Below are 15904 nucleotides of genomic sequence, written 5' to 3'. Positions count from 1 at the left end.
GAGCTCCATGCAGTTACAACCCACGGGGCTAAGCAGGTCATGCGTTGCTTAGGGGCGACATATTATTATAAAGGGACGCAAATTGAATGAAGGAACGAATATGAATAGGTACCTACCTTAACTTTTACTACCTACCTATTCTAATGTTTATTTTATTTTCATATTCTGTTAATAACCCTGATGAATGGATTTTTACGTTTAGATCCAAATTATATTTATCCTACTATACCACTGAGCATGTTTGTACTTGATTATTTAACATGCTGTGTTAAGAAATCAATTGGAGACAATGTGGAGAATTAAATTTTACATTTACCTAAACCTCTTTGTTTTTACGGAAAATCGAACATGGCACTTGGCAGCACCGTAATCTTTTATGTTTTTGACGAAACGTCAAATCTCGGTAGCAACGTGTACCGTTCCGCCGGTGAAAAAACTGTACGGGTGGGAGACAGTGAAATGTTGTCCGGCCGGCCTCCCGTTCCAAGGTTTCAGTGTTCGCTTTCACATTACACGAATAACAGCTAACCGACGGCCGTTCATTCGATTCAATAAACCGGAAAAAAACAGTGAAACACTACCGCAATCGGTCCAGTCGATATAAACCCGCGAAGCGGTTTCAAACGTCGCCGTTCTTTCGCTGGCTGTGTGCAATACCATTCGAATCTGACAGCTCTTTGTTTTCGGATATTGTTCCAAATTCGAATTTATTAAATAAAAAAACAAAAGCGAGTTAAACGTCAAAATGAGTACAGACGTCGAAGCCCTTCGTATTAAGTTGACAACGTACAACCAACACCATTTGTTACATTTTTGGGACGAATTGACCGAAGATCAGAAGCAGTCATTGAAAAATGACATTAAAACCATTCATTTGAGTGAAGTTAACTCATTTTTCAAGAGGGCTATGGAAAGTTTGGAGGATTGTGAAAAATTGGATGACAGATTGAAACCTATTCCGTCGGTGCAGTTCGGATCTGCTTTATCGACCAGCCCGAAGGTCCTCGACGACTATGAAGGTAAGGGACTTGAAGCTATCTCCAAGGGACAGGTCGGAGTCATTGTTATGGCAGGAGGGCAGGGTACCAGGCTGGGTTCCACCGCCCCCAAAGGAATGTACGACGTGGGGTTACCTTCGAAGAAGTCGCTCTTCCAAATACAGGCCGAAAGGATTTTGAAGCTTGAAAGTTTGGCCGAGAAGAAAACGGGAACTAAAGGAAACATTACGTGGTACGTTTTGGTCTCTGAACCTACAGCGCAGCCGACTTTGGATTATTTCATTGAAAATAACTATTTCGGACTGAGCAGGGACAATATTAAAATGTTTAATCAAGGAAGTTTGCCGTGTTTTGATTTTGACGGTAAAATTATACTTGATCAAAAATACAGGGTTGCCATGGCGCCCGATGGTAATGGCGGAATTTACCGCGCGTTGTATGAAAGAGGTATTCTGGACGACATTGAAAAACGTGGAATTAAGCACTTACACGCTCATGCTATTGATAATATTCTGATTAAAGTAGCTGACCCTGTTTTTATTGGATATTGCATTGCAAAAAATGCTGATTGCGCTGCTAAAGTGGTAGAAAAGGCTTACCCTACCGAAGCCGTCGGGGTTGTTTGTTTAGTCGACGGGCAATACCAGGTGGTAGAGTATTCAGAAATAACGCAAAAGACCGCCGAATTGAGAAACCCCGATGGGAAACTGACATTCAACGCTGGCAACATTTGCAATCATTATTTCTCTGCCCAATTCTTGAGAAAGGTCGCCGATTGCCACGAGAGCGAGCTGAAGCTGCACGTCGCCAAGAAGAAGATCGCGTGTGTTGATACGCGGGGCGTCCGAACCATGCCGGACCAGCCGAACGGGATAAAGATCGAAAAATTCGTCTTCGACGTGTTCCAGTTCGCGAAGAGCTTCGCCATATTTGAAGTTCCGCGTAACGTTGAATTCAGCGCGCTGAAGAACGCCGACAGTGCCGGGAAAGACTGCCCGAAGACGTCGAGAAACGACGTGTTTTCCTTGCACAGAGGTTACATCAAGAGCGCCGGAGGAGTCATAGGTGACGCCGTCGACGTGGAGATATCTCCGCTGCTGACGTACGCCGGAGAAGGTCTTCGCGACATCGTCAAAGGAAAAGACTTCAAATCATCGCCGTTTTTGCTGAAAGATAAAAGTGAAATGTCCAAATTGTGAGTGACGTGAGTTATTGTTACCTACCGCTGTGTTCACTGCTTGACAGCTGTTTTAAAAAGAGAATAATTTAATATTTATAACGCGGCAACACTTACTTCCATTCAGCATTCGTGATGTTACCAGATCCAACCATTTCGTACGGTATAAGATTATTAATTTTAACTATTTTTTTTTTGTAAGAATGTAAAAAAATCCTTATTTTTTATTAATTGGTACTGTTGTGTTGTTATATTGGACATACATTCGAAGCCAAGACACACGTAAAATAGGCGAATACGCTAACCTTTGTTCCACTGTGTCGTTCTACAAAGAGACGGCGCCAATTTTTATATTACAAAATATATATAGTCGCTCTGTTATGATTACATGGCTTCTGTCGTATCAGCTTGTCTCGATCGACGCCCGTCCTGCCTAAACCGTCGAATTGTACTTTCAATGTAATGCATTCATTTGTAATAACCTTTTGTTAGATTCCAATAAACGCCCATTGTGGAACGGATGCATACTCCACTTTCGATCAACAGGTTACGGTTTCGAATCCCGCTGGCCGGGATAAAAATATACTTGTTGAGTAACAAATAATCATCCTTGTAAAAAAAAACTTCGCCTGACAATCAATGGTATATCGCTAGTATTCCATCAAAAGTACAGTGCTGTGTATTATGATACACTGCGAGAGCCATCATGCACTGCACCATAGCCATATTTAGTATTGTAATGCCAAGTACAAAGTTTGGCGCCAAAACTCTGTTGTCCTATTTCGCCACTTTGAAAGCTACCAAATAGGACCACCAAGGTTTCGCAAAACATTGTGTTTGGCTTTATTCCAAAAAATGGCTATGCACTAGAAGTCGGCAAAAACGGCGTCACTTTCCTGAGCTTATAGTACAGTGGGCATGCGTTGCATTACAACAGGTGTTTCTTGCCTTCCATTTCGCTGCACTTGCAGACTTGTTCATTACAGATGCTCCATTCCACAATATTGTCTTGAGTTTGCCTTACGAGACTGGCTCCGATGAGAAGCATTCTGCTGGACTTAACTATCCTTTGTGAACCTCGAGTCTCGCTTTCCATGCGAATAGTCAGTAGTTGTTTAGGGGGCAGAAGGAAAACTTTTCCTGGATTTAACCTTTGTTAGCCACATTTGTACTCATTGACGTCACATGGATACATTAATTTACTATGGGAGACAGGTTGCACTAGATACCTACGCAATAAACATGTATTAAGTCGCGCAGTATATAAGATACTCGTATATATATCTACCTACATATATATTATATATAACAGTACCTACATATTAATATATAGATATTTAAAAAAAATAATACTTTGAGAGCTGTAGACTTTAAACGGAGTTGTATTTAATAAAATATACTTATTACTGTAAAAAAAATATGACATGCAAAATAAGAGGCGACATTTTAATTTACTTAATAATATTTAATTGAGGTGCTGAGTATTGAACGAATACAAGTGCGCCAATGACCAAATTAAGTAAGTCTACGTCGGAGTTAAATAATATGCGATCTAAATTTTACATCACTGCCAGTGTTGCCAATTGTTTTTGACAATAACATGCCAAACGGGGAAAGAAAACAAGCTATTTGGCAGGAAAAAACGCTAGATTTTGTGAAAATAAAATTGCAAGTAAATTTACGTCTTATTCTACCAAGAACGAAGCTGCTGAACTTTTAATTACCACATTTAAATAACACGTTAATTATATCTAATGGCCAACTACTCCAAACGCGCCAGTCGCGGTGTTAGCACTGAATAAGTCAACAGATATATGTCTATACATATTGTGTGAACAGCGTGATGTTGTTTTATTTCTCACGCTACTAAAATGTGTACCAACCTACCTGCATTAAGTAGTTATCGGATAATCAGATATTTGATGCACAGAAAATAAATAAACTAAATATCTAGCTGAATATTTACAGCACATTTAAAGCTGTTGGAGGCATCAAAGAATGCTAGTAAAAACGCCACAAGCCAGATGCGTTTTTTGCAAGCTAGATGCCTATCGAAAAACGCTAAATTGGCAACGCTGATCTAAAGAGCGTATTATGAATGAAGATTTATGTTAGTTTAATGTATATCTATTATACATTTCTATGAAAATAATAACAAAATTTTATACAAATGTCGAGAAAAATAGTTTCCAAACAGATCAGTTAGGTACGTGTTTGAAAGATTTTTCATTGGTAAATAGATTTGGTGAATAATAACTGCTTCCAATTAAATGGGGTCTTACTTTTTTTAACTGTTCGTTTAATCCTCAGGCCTTAATATACATTTATAATAATATGTATATATTAATTGATTCAAAACAAAAACTGACTACTTATTATAATTCGGCTAATTCCATTTGCTTTGTAAACTCTTATTGTGTTATGATAATAATGTGGGTATATCTGAGTCAATTTCTCGCTGGTCATGACGTCTTCGCCGGCAAACTATTCCAGTTTGACCTTGTGGATCGGTCCACATGTCGCTGCGGCTCACCACATCCTCCGGGAACATCATGAAACGTATACCAGAAAGTAATAGCCATTCAATTCTGTCGGACCATTGCCGACTCAAGTAGAAAGCCGATACATTCACAACGACTGGTCCTACTTTTTCCGCCCCTCCCGTTGTTGTCTATGGATGGCCTGTCATTGTTCTATAGTGTGCTCATACTGACGCGTCTTTGACGAATGGTTTGATTTGAATAGATAAGTTAGATGATAAATAATACACTAGCATTAACACACCTACAAATATGCATATACCAATGCTACATATTTTTCGGAAATCGATATTACCACCGGTTTTTGTGTGAAGGACTAGTCTGACTTTGAACAGGAATATATATTATTTATTAATAACACTGATGGTTAATATATTTGATTTGAGATTTTTTTTATAATTCAATTTGAATTGAAAGGGCGAATCAATATGTCAAGCAATCTGGGATTTGATTTTGACAGCTGAACAGTGGACCACTCGTTGCTTGTGCAAAAAGTTATGTTCAGGCTTTATTTATCTAATGATGGCGGTGGTCGGACCCACGGAGGTAACACTTACCTGATTTTAAAACAATGCAACGTCATTCATTAAGGTGACGCATCAGTGAAACGCCAAATAATTTTCAACTGTACGGGCGACGAAATTTTGGACTCGCTGCCATTCACTGAGAGAATATTGACCCAGGAACACGTCACTTTGCTGCGTGATGGCGACGGGTCAATTAATTCTAAAATCGTGTAAAGATGACTAAAAACGTTACACATTTACTTTAAAAAGAAAACATGTCAATGAATATATTATTATTGTTACTAATAGAACAATAAACAGAACATAAAATGGACGTATGTTGGATTTATATGACAATTAATATTTCGTTTGACAGGCGTCATTTTCACCCGCCACCCGCAATCCGCGCATCGCCTAGCGACGATCTTTTTAGACCGTGCCTCAACTAATGCATGGCCTTAAGCACACTTGGCTGTGGGTATAATTCTAATTTTGAAATACAAATACAGGTGTGTTATACAATACATATGCGACGTATATGTGTTTTTAAGTGTAATAAGAACACAGTTTGATTTCTACACAATCCAAGCTTTCCCTAGTTTGCTAGTTGGCTATCGTGCGAATAAGAAACACCTTTTTTTTAGATTTAACCGTCACTTATATTAGATATTATGATATATTAGATATATCGAATGTAATATATTACTTAACACTTACTTACCTGTTTACTTGACTAATCTATTAATTCTTTATATTGTTAGAATTGTTTTGTTTCCCTCAGGAATGTTGGACCGTTGGACCGTTGGACGGATAATTACCAAAATAACCGTTCACTGTCCTGACAAAAAGACGAATAAACGTATATATTGTATTTGACTGGGGACATTAACACTCATTTCACATTACACTGTTTTGACCATACGGCAAAAAATCGAACGTCGACATTATTTTAGTGACGTAAAGCAGAGCACGTCTTGTTGCCGATTCGGATTTTTTCCGTACGGTTAAAACCGTATAGTATGAAATAAGGGCGTTACAAATTAAACAATATCAATAACATCTATTGTATTTACCGTCTCAAATAAATACTCAATCTCCCATTCGTCGTGAAAATAATAAACTTTAGCCACTCGTCGTCAAAAAATCTATTATTTCACTCCTTCTCTTTCTCTCGCTCCTACGGCAGGCCGTGAGTGATGCAATACCAATCACGTGATACGACTTTTTCACGATTCAAGTCGACTGACATAAAATATTATAAAATGGTTTTGTTAAATCTAATATTCAACAAAAATCGACTTAGGTGTTTTTATCCGAACATCACAGATAATAAATTATAATATAGGGTTACATGTAAATAGTACGTAAAACATTTCACCGTGGCACAGTTCGCCGTGAGCTATCTTATCGGAACGAGATGACCGTATACTTACTAACTTTATTAGATTCAATATCAATTTTCATATCTGATTTTGGGAAAATTCGTGAATTCAAGAATGAAAACCTAACAAATAGTCCAGTATATCGGCTATTTTCAAAATTTGTTTGCTGCTGGCTTCCTGTAAAATGTAACTAAACCGACAAGAACCTGAGAAAGAATTTAGACATGAATTTTATGTCAGTACTATACGACCCAAAAAGGTTGGACGGTCTTTAATATACGGCCATATATTTCCGATAAATAGGTACAACATTTCACGGTGAAAGTGTGATACGGCGACCTGCATACGTACAAGTTTCCGAACACGATAATACAGACGGCAATTTTACTTGAAATGAATTAGAAATAAAACTGTATTTAAGTACCTGCATACTTAAAACATTTTTTTCTTCGTTATTTATGTTATTTTTTTTCAATAATATTACTATTATTAACAATAAAATATATTAATTTGTCAATCTGGCAACATATTGTTAAACGTATTCTCTGCCATGGCTACCTTCGATCAGCTGTCGTTCTGTCAAATTTCTTTAATTGTTTTTAAGTCTGTATGGTGAAATTACTTCCTGATTTAAACTAATTTTTAAATGTTTCTTCTACCATTCCATTTGTGTGTGTTTTTTTTCAAATTATATTTGTATTTTAAGCAATAGGATTGTGTTGTTACACATATTAACAATTATACATAATATATCTAGGTACTTAATATTACATAACATTGTTACTTTTATAAGAATTTTATGGTAGGTATATTCAATTTTAATACGATGTAAGTATATTTTAAGAAATGAGATTTATATTTAATTTATATAAGTCAGCGATTCCCAACTGTGCTCCGTAATCTCGCACAGAGAAGTGTTACGACTCGCAACCTCTTTTATGGCGTGACCAATGACATTTTTAATGGACAACGCACTCAATACATTAGCTAGCAAGTAAATTCGCACATGTATAGGTAGACGTCACGCAATTTCCATTATGCGATATCACGCATCGGGAATTTATAGCAATATGAACTTTATTGTAATGGCGTTAGAACAGTGTTTCTAGTGTCAATGTTCATTTGAGCGGACCCGTTCGAACCGAACCATTCGGCAGACCCGACAAAAAGCATCGGGAATTTATAGCAATATCACCTTTATTGTAATGGCGTTAGAACAGATTATGTCATTTTTTTTCAGATGCTTCATCCATATTAATGTCACTGGGCGTGACCCATCGATAAAACAATTAAATATTTTCTAGCTGTAGTCCAACTTGTGTATTCTGGACATTATATCTTACACTCCAATTTTTAATGTACATGTTTCTACCTTCGCACCCCGCTAGCATCTTTCACACCTACATAAAGTGTTATAATATTGTTTGAATTAGTGACAGAATGTAATACTAGTGATAACTAAACAAGTGTAAATAAACATTTAAAGAGCTGATGATTGAAAGAATCTTCGTGCATAGGCAGGTTTTACTTGATTCCAAACGTATCTAATTGGAGTCAAGCAAGCACCACCACAATTCGCGTCAATCTACTGCGCAGTGTGTCTTGAGCATGCATAAGTTGAGTAAATCATGCGATTATAAATTGTACGTAACGAAAATAATGATTTTTTTTAAATGTTTACAAGTGTTTAACTATTTTCTCTTGTTTCTCAATTATATTAATACATATTACAAAATAATATATACATTATGCTTGATTTTATTAAGTCGATTGAGCAAGAGGTGCGCTTTTACACATTTCAAACTCGATATTATGATATTGTGTCAGCCAGCCAGGGGTTCCTCGTAATTTTTCAAAATTTTCAACGGACCCTCCGGCCAAAAAAAGTTTGGGAATCGCTGATAAGTACTTAAGTTTAAAAATGCAATAAAATTGACGTTTCCCTTAGTTTGAATAAATAAGTTCATTTCCTACGTAGTTTTTAAAAATATGTATAACTATCTTTATGTAAGATGACACGGTTACATGTAAATTGTACGTAAGACATTTCACCGTGTCACAGTTCGCCGTGAGCTTTCTATCGGAAAGAGATGACCGTATACTATACGGTCTCCAATTTTATTAAATTCAATATGAACATTAATTCTATTTTCATAGCTGATTTTCGCAAAAAATCATAAATTCAAGAATGAAAACCTAATCTAACCTGACAAATATCCAGTATATCGACTATTTTCAAAATTCGTGTGCTGCCGGCTTCCTGTAAAGTGTAAACCGACAAGAACCGTGTTTTATTTAGACATGAATTTTATCTCAGTGACTACTATACGTTCCAAAAAATTGGACGGTCTTTAATATACGGCCATATTATATTTCCGATACAACATTTCACGGTGAAGAGTGATACGGCGAACTGCATATGTACAAGTATCCGGACACGAAGATGTCATAGATATCAATATTGTGATGTGCTGCACTCGCTCTAGCGATGCGCTCACCTTGGAGCAGGGGCTAGATTTACTTTTACTCCGCATTTATTTTGTTTGTAAATGACTCGCTGGCCATCAATTCGCTTAAAAATGTTGAGATTAGTACGGCCACAAAGTTCTACCGGGTTCACACAAATTGAACGTAATCCATGGTTTTTTAATTCCTAAGTAGCCGTGGTAATATAATTTATATTCCATGCCTCTGTGTCCCGATTAATTTGGATGGCCGAGATTCTGTATGTATGTATACCACTGGCGAAGGGTGGAGGTCGGCTGTTAAGATCCGACATAAAAAGTAGACACTAAACTTTTTCAGTCATACGTATTTGTTTTCTTTTAACTAAGACTACAATGAGCAGACAGTATTGGTTAGTTTTTGTTTAAATTCAATTAAACCCTGCGTAAACCAAGCCATAATAAATAACTGTCAAAACAAGTCATAGGTATATCTAAAAAATATCTATAATTATCCCATTAATTCATATATATAATTTTGGATATTTTATACGTTTATCTATTATGCTTTGGTTTATCTAAGGCTTAATGATTTTTTTAAAACTAACCAACACCATTTACCTATAATATGACGTATTCTTAATTCAACGAAAACAAATAAGTATGAATGAAAAAGTGTGCACAATTTTATCGTATCACCCGAATTTTACCAATAATATTATGGTTTGGTTTAGGCATGGTTTAATTAATTTTGAAGAACTAACCAACACCATCTGTAAATTAATTGTAGTCTTAGTTCAATAGAAACAAATACGTATGACTGACAAAGTTTAATGTGCACTATTTATGGCGGATCTTAGCTGCCTACCTCCACCCTTCGCTACTGATGTATACCAAGTTTCTCTAGCAATTTTCTTCCGGTGTAACAATGCAAGTTATCCACGTGATCATTCCTGTAAACAAGGCTTGTCAACTTATTTTGTCTTATATTGTCGCAATACAATACTGTCTAGTAAAAACTCTGCAATTATAATATGCCAACGGGTAAAATGTATGAAATACTCAAAAAAAATGTATGTATAATGCCCTGGCATAAATAACTGATGGTGCTTCACACCCAGACGTAGGGCCTCTACCCTAAGACCGGGTGTGGTGCGGGTGAGTTGATTCAGGTCTGTGTCCATTCAACGCCGCACATAGAAAATCGTCTCGCCTGGGACAAGGCCTGACAGTGTTGTCACTGTCTTCCGTGCGCACATGCCGCGACAGTAACGTCACGCGGCTAGCTGAAACGAATGTAAAACAGCATCTGCACGTGCGACGGTGAAAAGTTTTAATATCTGCGGCTTATGTCGAGTGAAATTTGTTGCAGATTGTTTAGATTACTAAAGAATTAAACGTGAAGCTCCTCTTTATAAGTTTGAATGACGCTGGTTTATCGCCAATTAAATTAGTTACACAAGAGAACTGTTTTTATCCATTCCTAATCAATTCAGCCATAAGCCTAGTCATGATCAACATACATCTGTCCGTAAACAATTGACAAACGTTGTATTAAAGATGTTCACAAATATTTAATACTGCGTTTTTTTGTATTCCGTCGCGGTACTGTATTTATGAATGTTGTTTTGGTTAAAGCGTGCAGAAATGGACTGTATAAACAAGGTGCATTTAATCTGATGGCATTGTTCGCAGGTGTGAGTTCCTAACAAAGTTTATAAACAGCTATTGTAAATTCGTTTACTGACAAAAATGTAATGTTGATTTCAAGGAATCGAAATTTGTGCTACTTATTGCAAAACTGTTGGTTGCATTTATCTTTAAACCTAATAAATTACTTTTTTATTCAACGAATAATTCACAAGGCTTGAGAATGTAACAGTCTTTATTAAAAATACATCATTTAGAAACATATAATAATAGAAAAATCTATTAATAATCATTATTAGTAGATACCTCGATTCAAACCACAAAACCAGAGTCAATATTAACGAACTTCAGTAGGGTGCAGGTTCGAGTCCTGTCCTGCACCATATTTTTGTCAAGATTTTTCCAATATGTATGTTTGCGATGTTCCAAACTATGTAGGTATTCTTTAAACCAGTGGTGCACAATCTATTTGAAAGAAGGGCCAATTTATCCATTTTCTAATATTTCATGGACCGCGGTGTTGAAAAATAGTGATATATTATTATCAGCGCTCGAAATGGGAAAATTTACGAATCGGAGCGGTCTACAGTTTTCTGAAGATATTCACATAGTTATCAAACTGTATGTGTTTTTTATAAAAATAAGTGTATTAGATTTTCTATTATATGGCCTATCTAGCTCATTCGGTCAAATTATTTTTTTCCACGAGACGGAGCGATAATTTTACCAATTTCACGAACAGGAACGGCGCTCCGGTGCGCTCAGGTCCATTTCGAGCCCTGATTATTATACTAAAGTAGATATTATACATTTTATTATTTTTAATTTAATGTCAGATAATCTAATCATTTCCACTCTGCAATACGTACATATATACATATTTGCACGATAGAACTTAGTAGGTAAATAGGAAATTAAAATGTTTTCGTATTCAATGACTTTACAATACTTGTTATTTTGAGCCCCTGTTTGTGCATCACTGCTTTAAATCTAGGTACCTACATCAGACTTTCATTTGCAGTAAAACTATATAGGTATCGCTACCGGAAAGCAACATAGAGATTAGTCAAAAAATTCGAGATAATTGAATTTTAATATTATTTGTGTCATACAAATGAAATAGTCAACTTTTTTTATTTTTTCTGCAGTTTATAATACCTATATTATAATGGTAAGATTTTTTGTACCTATACTATTAATAAAAATTGGATATCTTAATTATCCCACTGTTGCTTTGAAGTTACATGGCAATTTTAATAAATACAATAGCGGTATTTTTTTCTTTTAAACTGAGTAAGTACCTACTTGACACATTCTTCTTTAAATCTCAGTGATTCATTTTGTAGATAGTGGACAGCAATCAATTGGCGTACTTATCTCAAAATCATAAATTATCAAAACCTTGTCTTTGATCAAAACAAAAATTTGTTTTTCGTTTCGAGACAGTCAATTTCTTGCAAACCTCTAAAATTAGTAGTAACACCTCGTTGCATGTCTGACATCTCGGATTTTTGTAAATATTATGTACCTAACTCAATATTTTTATTTGGACGCCATTTGTACCTGTTGGCTCATCAGCCCACCAATTACTGGAATAATTGCAAGATTCATTTTTATGGATACCATGTATATTTTAAGTTAATATATATATATATATTATACCTATTATGTTTAATAATTGTCTGTGTACTTAATAAAAATATATAAAACCTAATATAAAGCACTCATTTAATTTTGATAATTATAAATGTTCAGAATAGTCAATACTTAATGACGTGTTTTTTTTATATTCATAGATATATTATAATATATAATTAAAGACATCTTTATAAATTTACCATAGAAATGTATTATTTTTGCAATAAAATTATTATGTAAAATATTGAATGATTTTTTTTTGACACCCTGTTTCCAATGGCAGTTTATAGGATAATAATATGTTTCTTAGTTTGGTGTGAGATTTACTATTTGGTACTGAAAAATAAAACCGTAATAAAAATGAAATAATGTAATTTGTAAATACGTTAATAATGTTTTGCTTGCCCACTCCGCACGATATTTTAATAAACAATAATACAAACAAAGACAATAATAATTCGTACATCTATTCTATGCACCCACGGTGGCCGCGCGGCATAAGCGTTGGACTATAAAGCCGTGGGTCCCGGGTTCGAATCCTGGGTCTGGCAAGTACACATATTGTTTTTCAATTTGTGTGTGTCATGGTATGGACCTAATAGGTTGAGCAAGTGGCTGACATCCATTTCTCGTAATAAAACAAAATCTGTCAATACAAACCTCCACTCTGTGGAGGCCCATATGTTCCTATCGGGATCGGACATGGTCGGAAAAAAAAATCTATGCGCGGCAAAAAGGAGGTAAGTAGATATAGTATACAATTTAAAATTTTCTTTTTAATATTACATAGAAGTTATAAGTAATTTAATATATTTTTTACCTTGCCCACTCCAAATAATGGAATTCTGCGGAACCCATCGGTTCTGCCAGGTAAAATTAGAGGTATTCCTTGTATGTTTAAATAAATCCACTAGAATTATTGAGTTATCGCCTCTCGGCATCATATTATTATGAGGCACTGATCGCTACCCGCTTTTGTGGTAGCCAAGTAACTGCAACCCCTCACTATATTACATAAATAGGCATTTTTATTTTTAAATTGTGCCACAGGAGACTTTATGGTTCTTGTCTATTTAGTTGAAAACAGCGGCATACAACTTTTGAAATTTGCCGGATATACTGGACTATTTTTGTTAGGAAGTTAAGATATCCCTCAAAAGTTCATCAACTGCAAATAAGTCCGACTGCAGGAAAAGCTTCTTAAATTCAACGCTTGTACAGTCATCAATAATTATAGAATAATTGAACATTATTGTCACGGATGTTTTCTATTTCGAAATAATATTATGATAATTCATCGCGACAATTACTTAATATAAAATATATTTGATGAAATTTGTTTTATTATTTTTTCACCTCTGTTGGATTCACTCAATATATTTGCATTTTAGCAGCACATAACTTATAATTCATTTTCAAAAACGAAAATAAGTGTGCTTTCTTAATACCGAAAATTCCGGTATTTTGGATTTTTAAAACCGGTATTTCGGTATTGATAAATACTGGAGTGCTTTTGGCCACCTGAATAATATCTTCAAAAGTGACCTTCCACTGTGCCTAAAGCGCAAAGTGTTCAACCAGTGTGTGCTTCCCGTAATCACACATGCGTGTGAAACATGGACCCTAAGTAAAATAGAGATCCAGAAACTTAGAGTAGCACAGCGTGGCATGGAGAGGTGCATGCTGGGCATAACGCGAAAGGACAAAAAGAGGAATGAGTGGATAAGGAAGCAGACAAGTGTTTGCGATGTAATAGAGTTTATTAAAAGCCGTAAATGGAGATGGGCTGGACACATAGCTCGAAGAAGAGACAATCGTTGGACGTACGTGGCAATGCAATGCACAGGACCGAGAGAAGTGGAAGCAGCTTTAAGAGGCCTTCATCCAGCAGTGGATAGATTCAGGCTGATAATGATGAAATACTGGAATACCGGTATTGCAATCCCTAGGCAAGACCACTGCATTCAGAAAGGTAAGCAAAAACAAGCAATATTCGTGAGTTTGTGTTGAAAATATTAACACGTACATATTCAAATTATTTCACTGAAATGGTGTTGCCATTTGTCGCAATGCGAGGTAAGAGGTTTTTGGGAAAGGTCAACCAGTCGATTGCAGACAGGAATTGATTTTGTTATAAACTCTTCAAGAACGCCAGGCTACGACTGCATTGTCAACATTCTACTTTCTAAAATAAAAATGAGTTACCAATAGACAGTATGGATCAGGTGTGTCCAACGCTTTGATCGCGGCATGGATTTTAGCAGTGTCCAGGTAAAGTTTCGCCCTTAGCAGACTTATAACGCTGTCCCTGTTTATTTTAAATCGTCACCAAATTTGTTAGGCATATAGTATTATCTCAGAAGACACCAATGGACAAGGAAGCAAACATGAGTGAGAGATGTGATAGAGGTCACCAAATAGATTAAATGGCGGTGGGCCGGTGGTCAACCGCTGGACAATTAATAGAGTCATTCAGTGGTACCCGAGGGGCACTAAGCAGCCACAGGGACGCCCTAAAACCCGCTGGATTAACGAACTTGTCAGGTTCGGTGGAAGTACGTGGCAGAGAAAAGCAAGGAGTGGAGGGAGCTGGGGGAGGCCTTCATCCAGCAGTGGATCGACCCAGGCTGAAAATATACAATATTATCTTAAACAGACAAATAGACCAAATTTACATATACCTACCTAGCAGTGGGGATGGGTGGAGATAGGCTGTATCCGACACAAATAGAGCACACTAAACTTTGTCTGTCAAATTATTTGTTTCATTTTGAACATATCAAAAAGTATGCCATTAAATCATAATAATTTTGGATGTTTTATAGATAGAAGAATATTTTTTTATCTATTATGGTTTGTTTTAGACAGGGAAAACAAATAAGTATGACTGGAAAAGTCTGTACTATTTTTGTCGAATCGCCCATAGAATACCTATACTATTATGATTTGGTTAGGCAGGGTTTAATTGAATTTTAAAAACTGACCACCGACTGCAAATTTATTCTTAGTTCGATGAAATCAAATAGGTACCTATATTTGTGCGAATAACCGCCTACCTCCACCCCTCACCACTGACACATACACCATCTATTGAAAATTAGAGGATTTCGACGATACGTACTCTTAAACAGTGGTGGTAAGTTCTATGTGGTGCTAACAGGTTTGGAGGCGCCCCTATGAAAATGCTAAGTATGCTTAGATTATTTTTTAACCTATACTTTTTGTTTTTATGAAACTGGATAATGCTCAGAAAGTTCCAAAGGCAAACACCCAGTGGAGGCTTACGTTATGTGGATGCTCCAGGCGTCGACTGATTTTGAGACCCTAACAGCAGTGATTCGCAACCGGTGTGCCGCAGGATTTCACTCAATTTCCTTCATAAATCATATAAATTCTTATTACAAATTTCTCACAAATTTGTTATATATGTAAAGTAAAAATTTCTCCTGCGGCGCAACTTGCTCTGCTGTTCGCGACATTTTAAAAATTATGTTTTCACGATAGTAGGTATCGAACCTGAAACCCTCCCCCCTTGTTTTGATCGCCTGCTGTCACGGTATCTAAGTATC

The 15904-nt window shown here is 36.1% G+C and overlaps 1 protein-coding gene across 1 annotated transcript; it reads left to right on the top strand.

Moving 5' to 3' along the window:
• The first annotated feature begins 413 nt into the window (after positions 1-413).
• Positions 414-12534, top strand: mmy (UDP-N-acetylglucosamine pyrophosphorylase mmy). Its single transcript, XM_085941718.1, has one exon. It carries the CDS (start codon positions 746-748, stop codon positions 2195-2197), a length of 1452 nt encoding a protein of 483 aa, XP_085797844.1. The 5' UTR covers positions 414-745; the 3' UTR covers positions 2198-12534.
• The last annotated feature ends 3370 nt before the right edge of the window (positions 12535-15904 follow it).

Source organism: Rhyacophila brunnea, unplaced genomic scaffold (assembly GCF_057557595.1).
Source record: "Rhyacophila brunnea isolate RB1 unplaced genomic scaffold, BYU_Rbru_1.0 scaffold_13, whole genome shotgun sequence".
NCBI lineage: Eukaryota > Metazoa > Arthropoda > Insecta > Trichoptera > Rhyacophilidae > Rhyacophila > Rhyacophila brunnea.
This window is presented reverse-complemented; position numbering and strand designations above follow the sequence as displayed.

Excerpts from the sequence above, each read along its gene's own strand:
- mmy (XM_085941718.1), top strand. The coding sequence starts at position 746 with ATGAGTACAGACGTCGAAGCCCTTCGTATTAAGTTGACAACGTACAAC.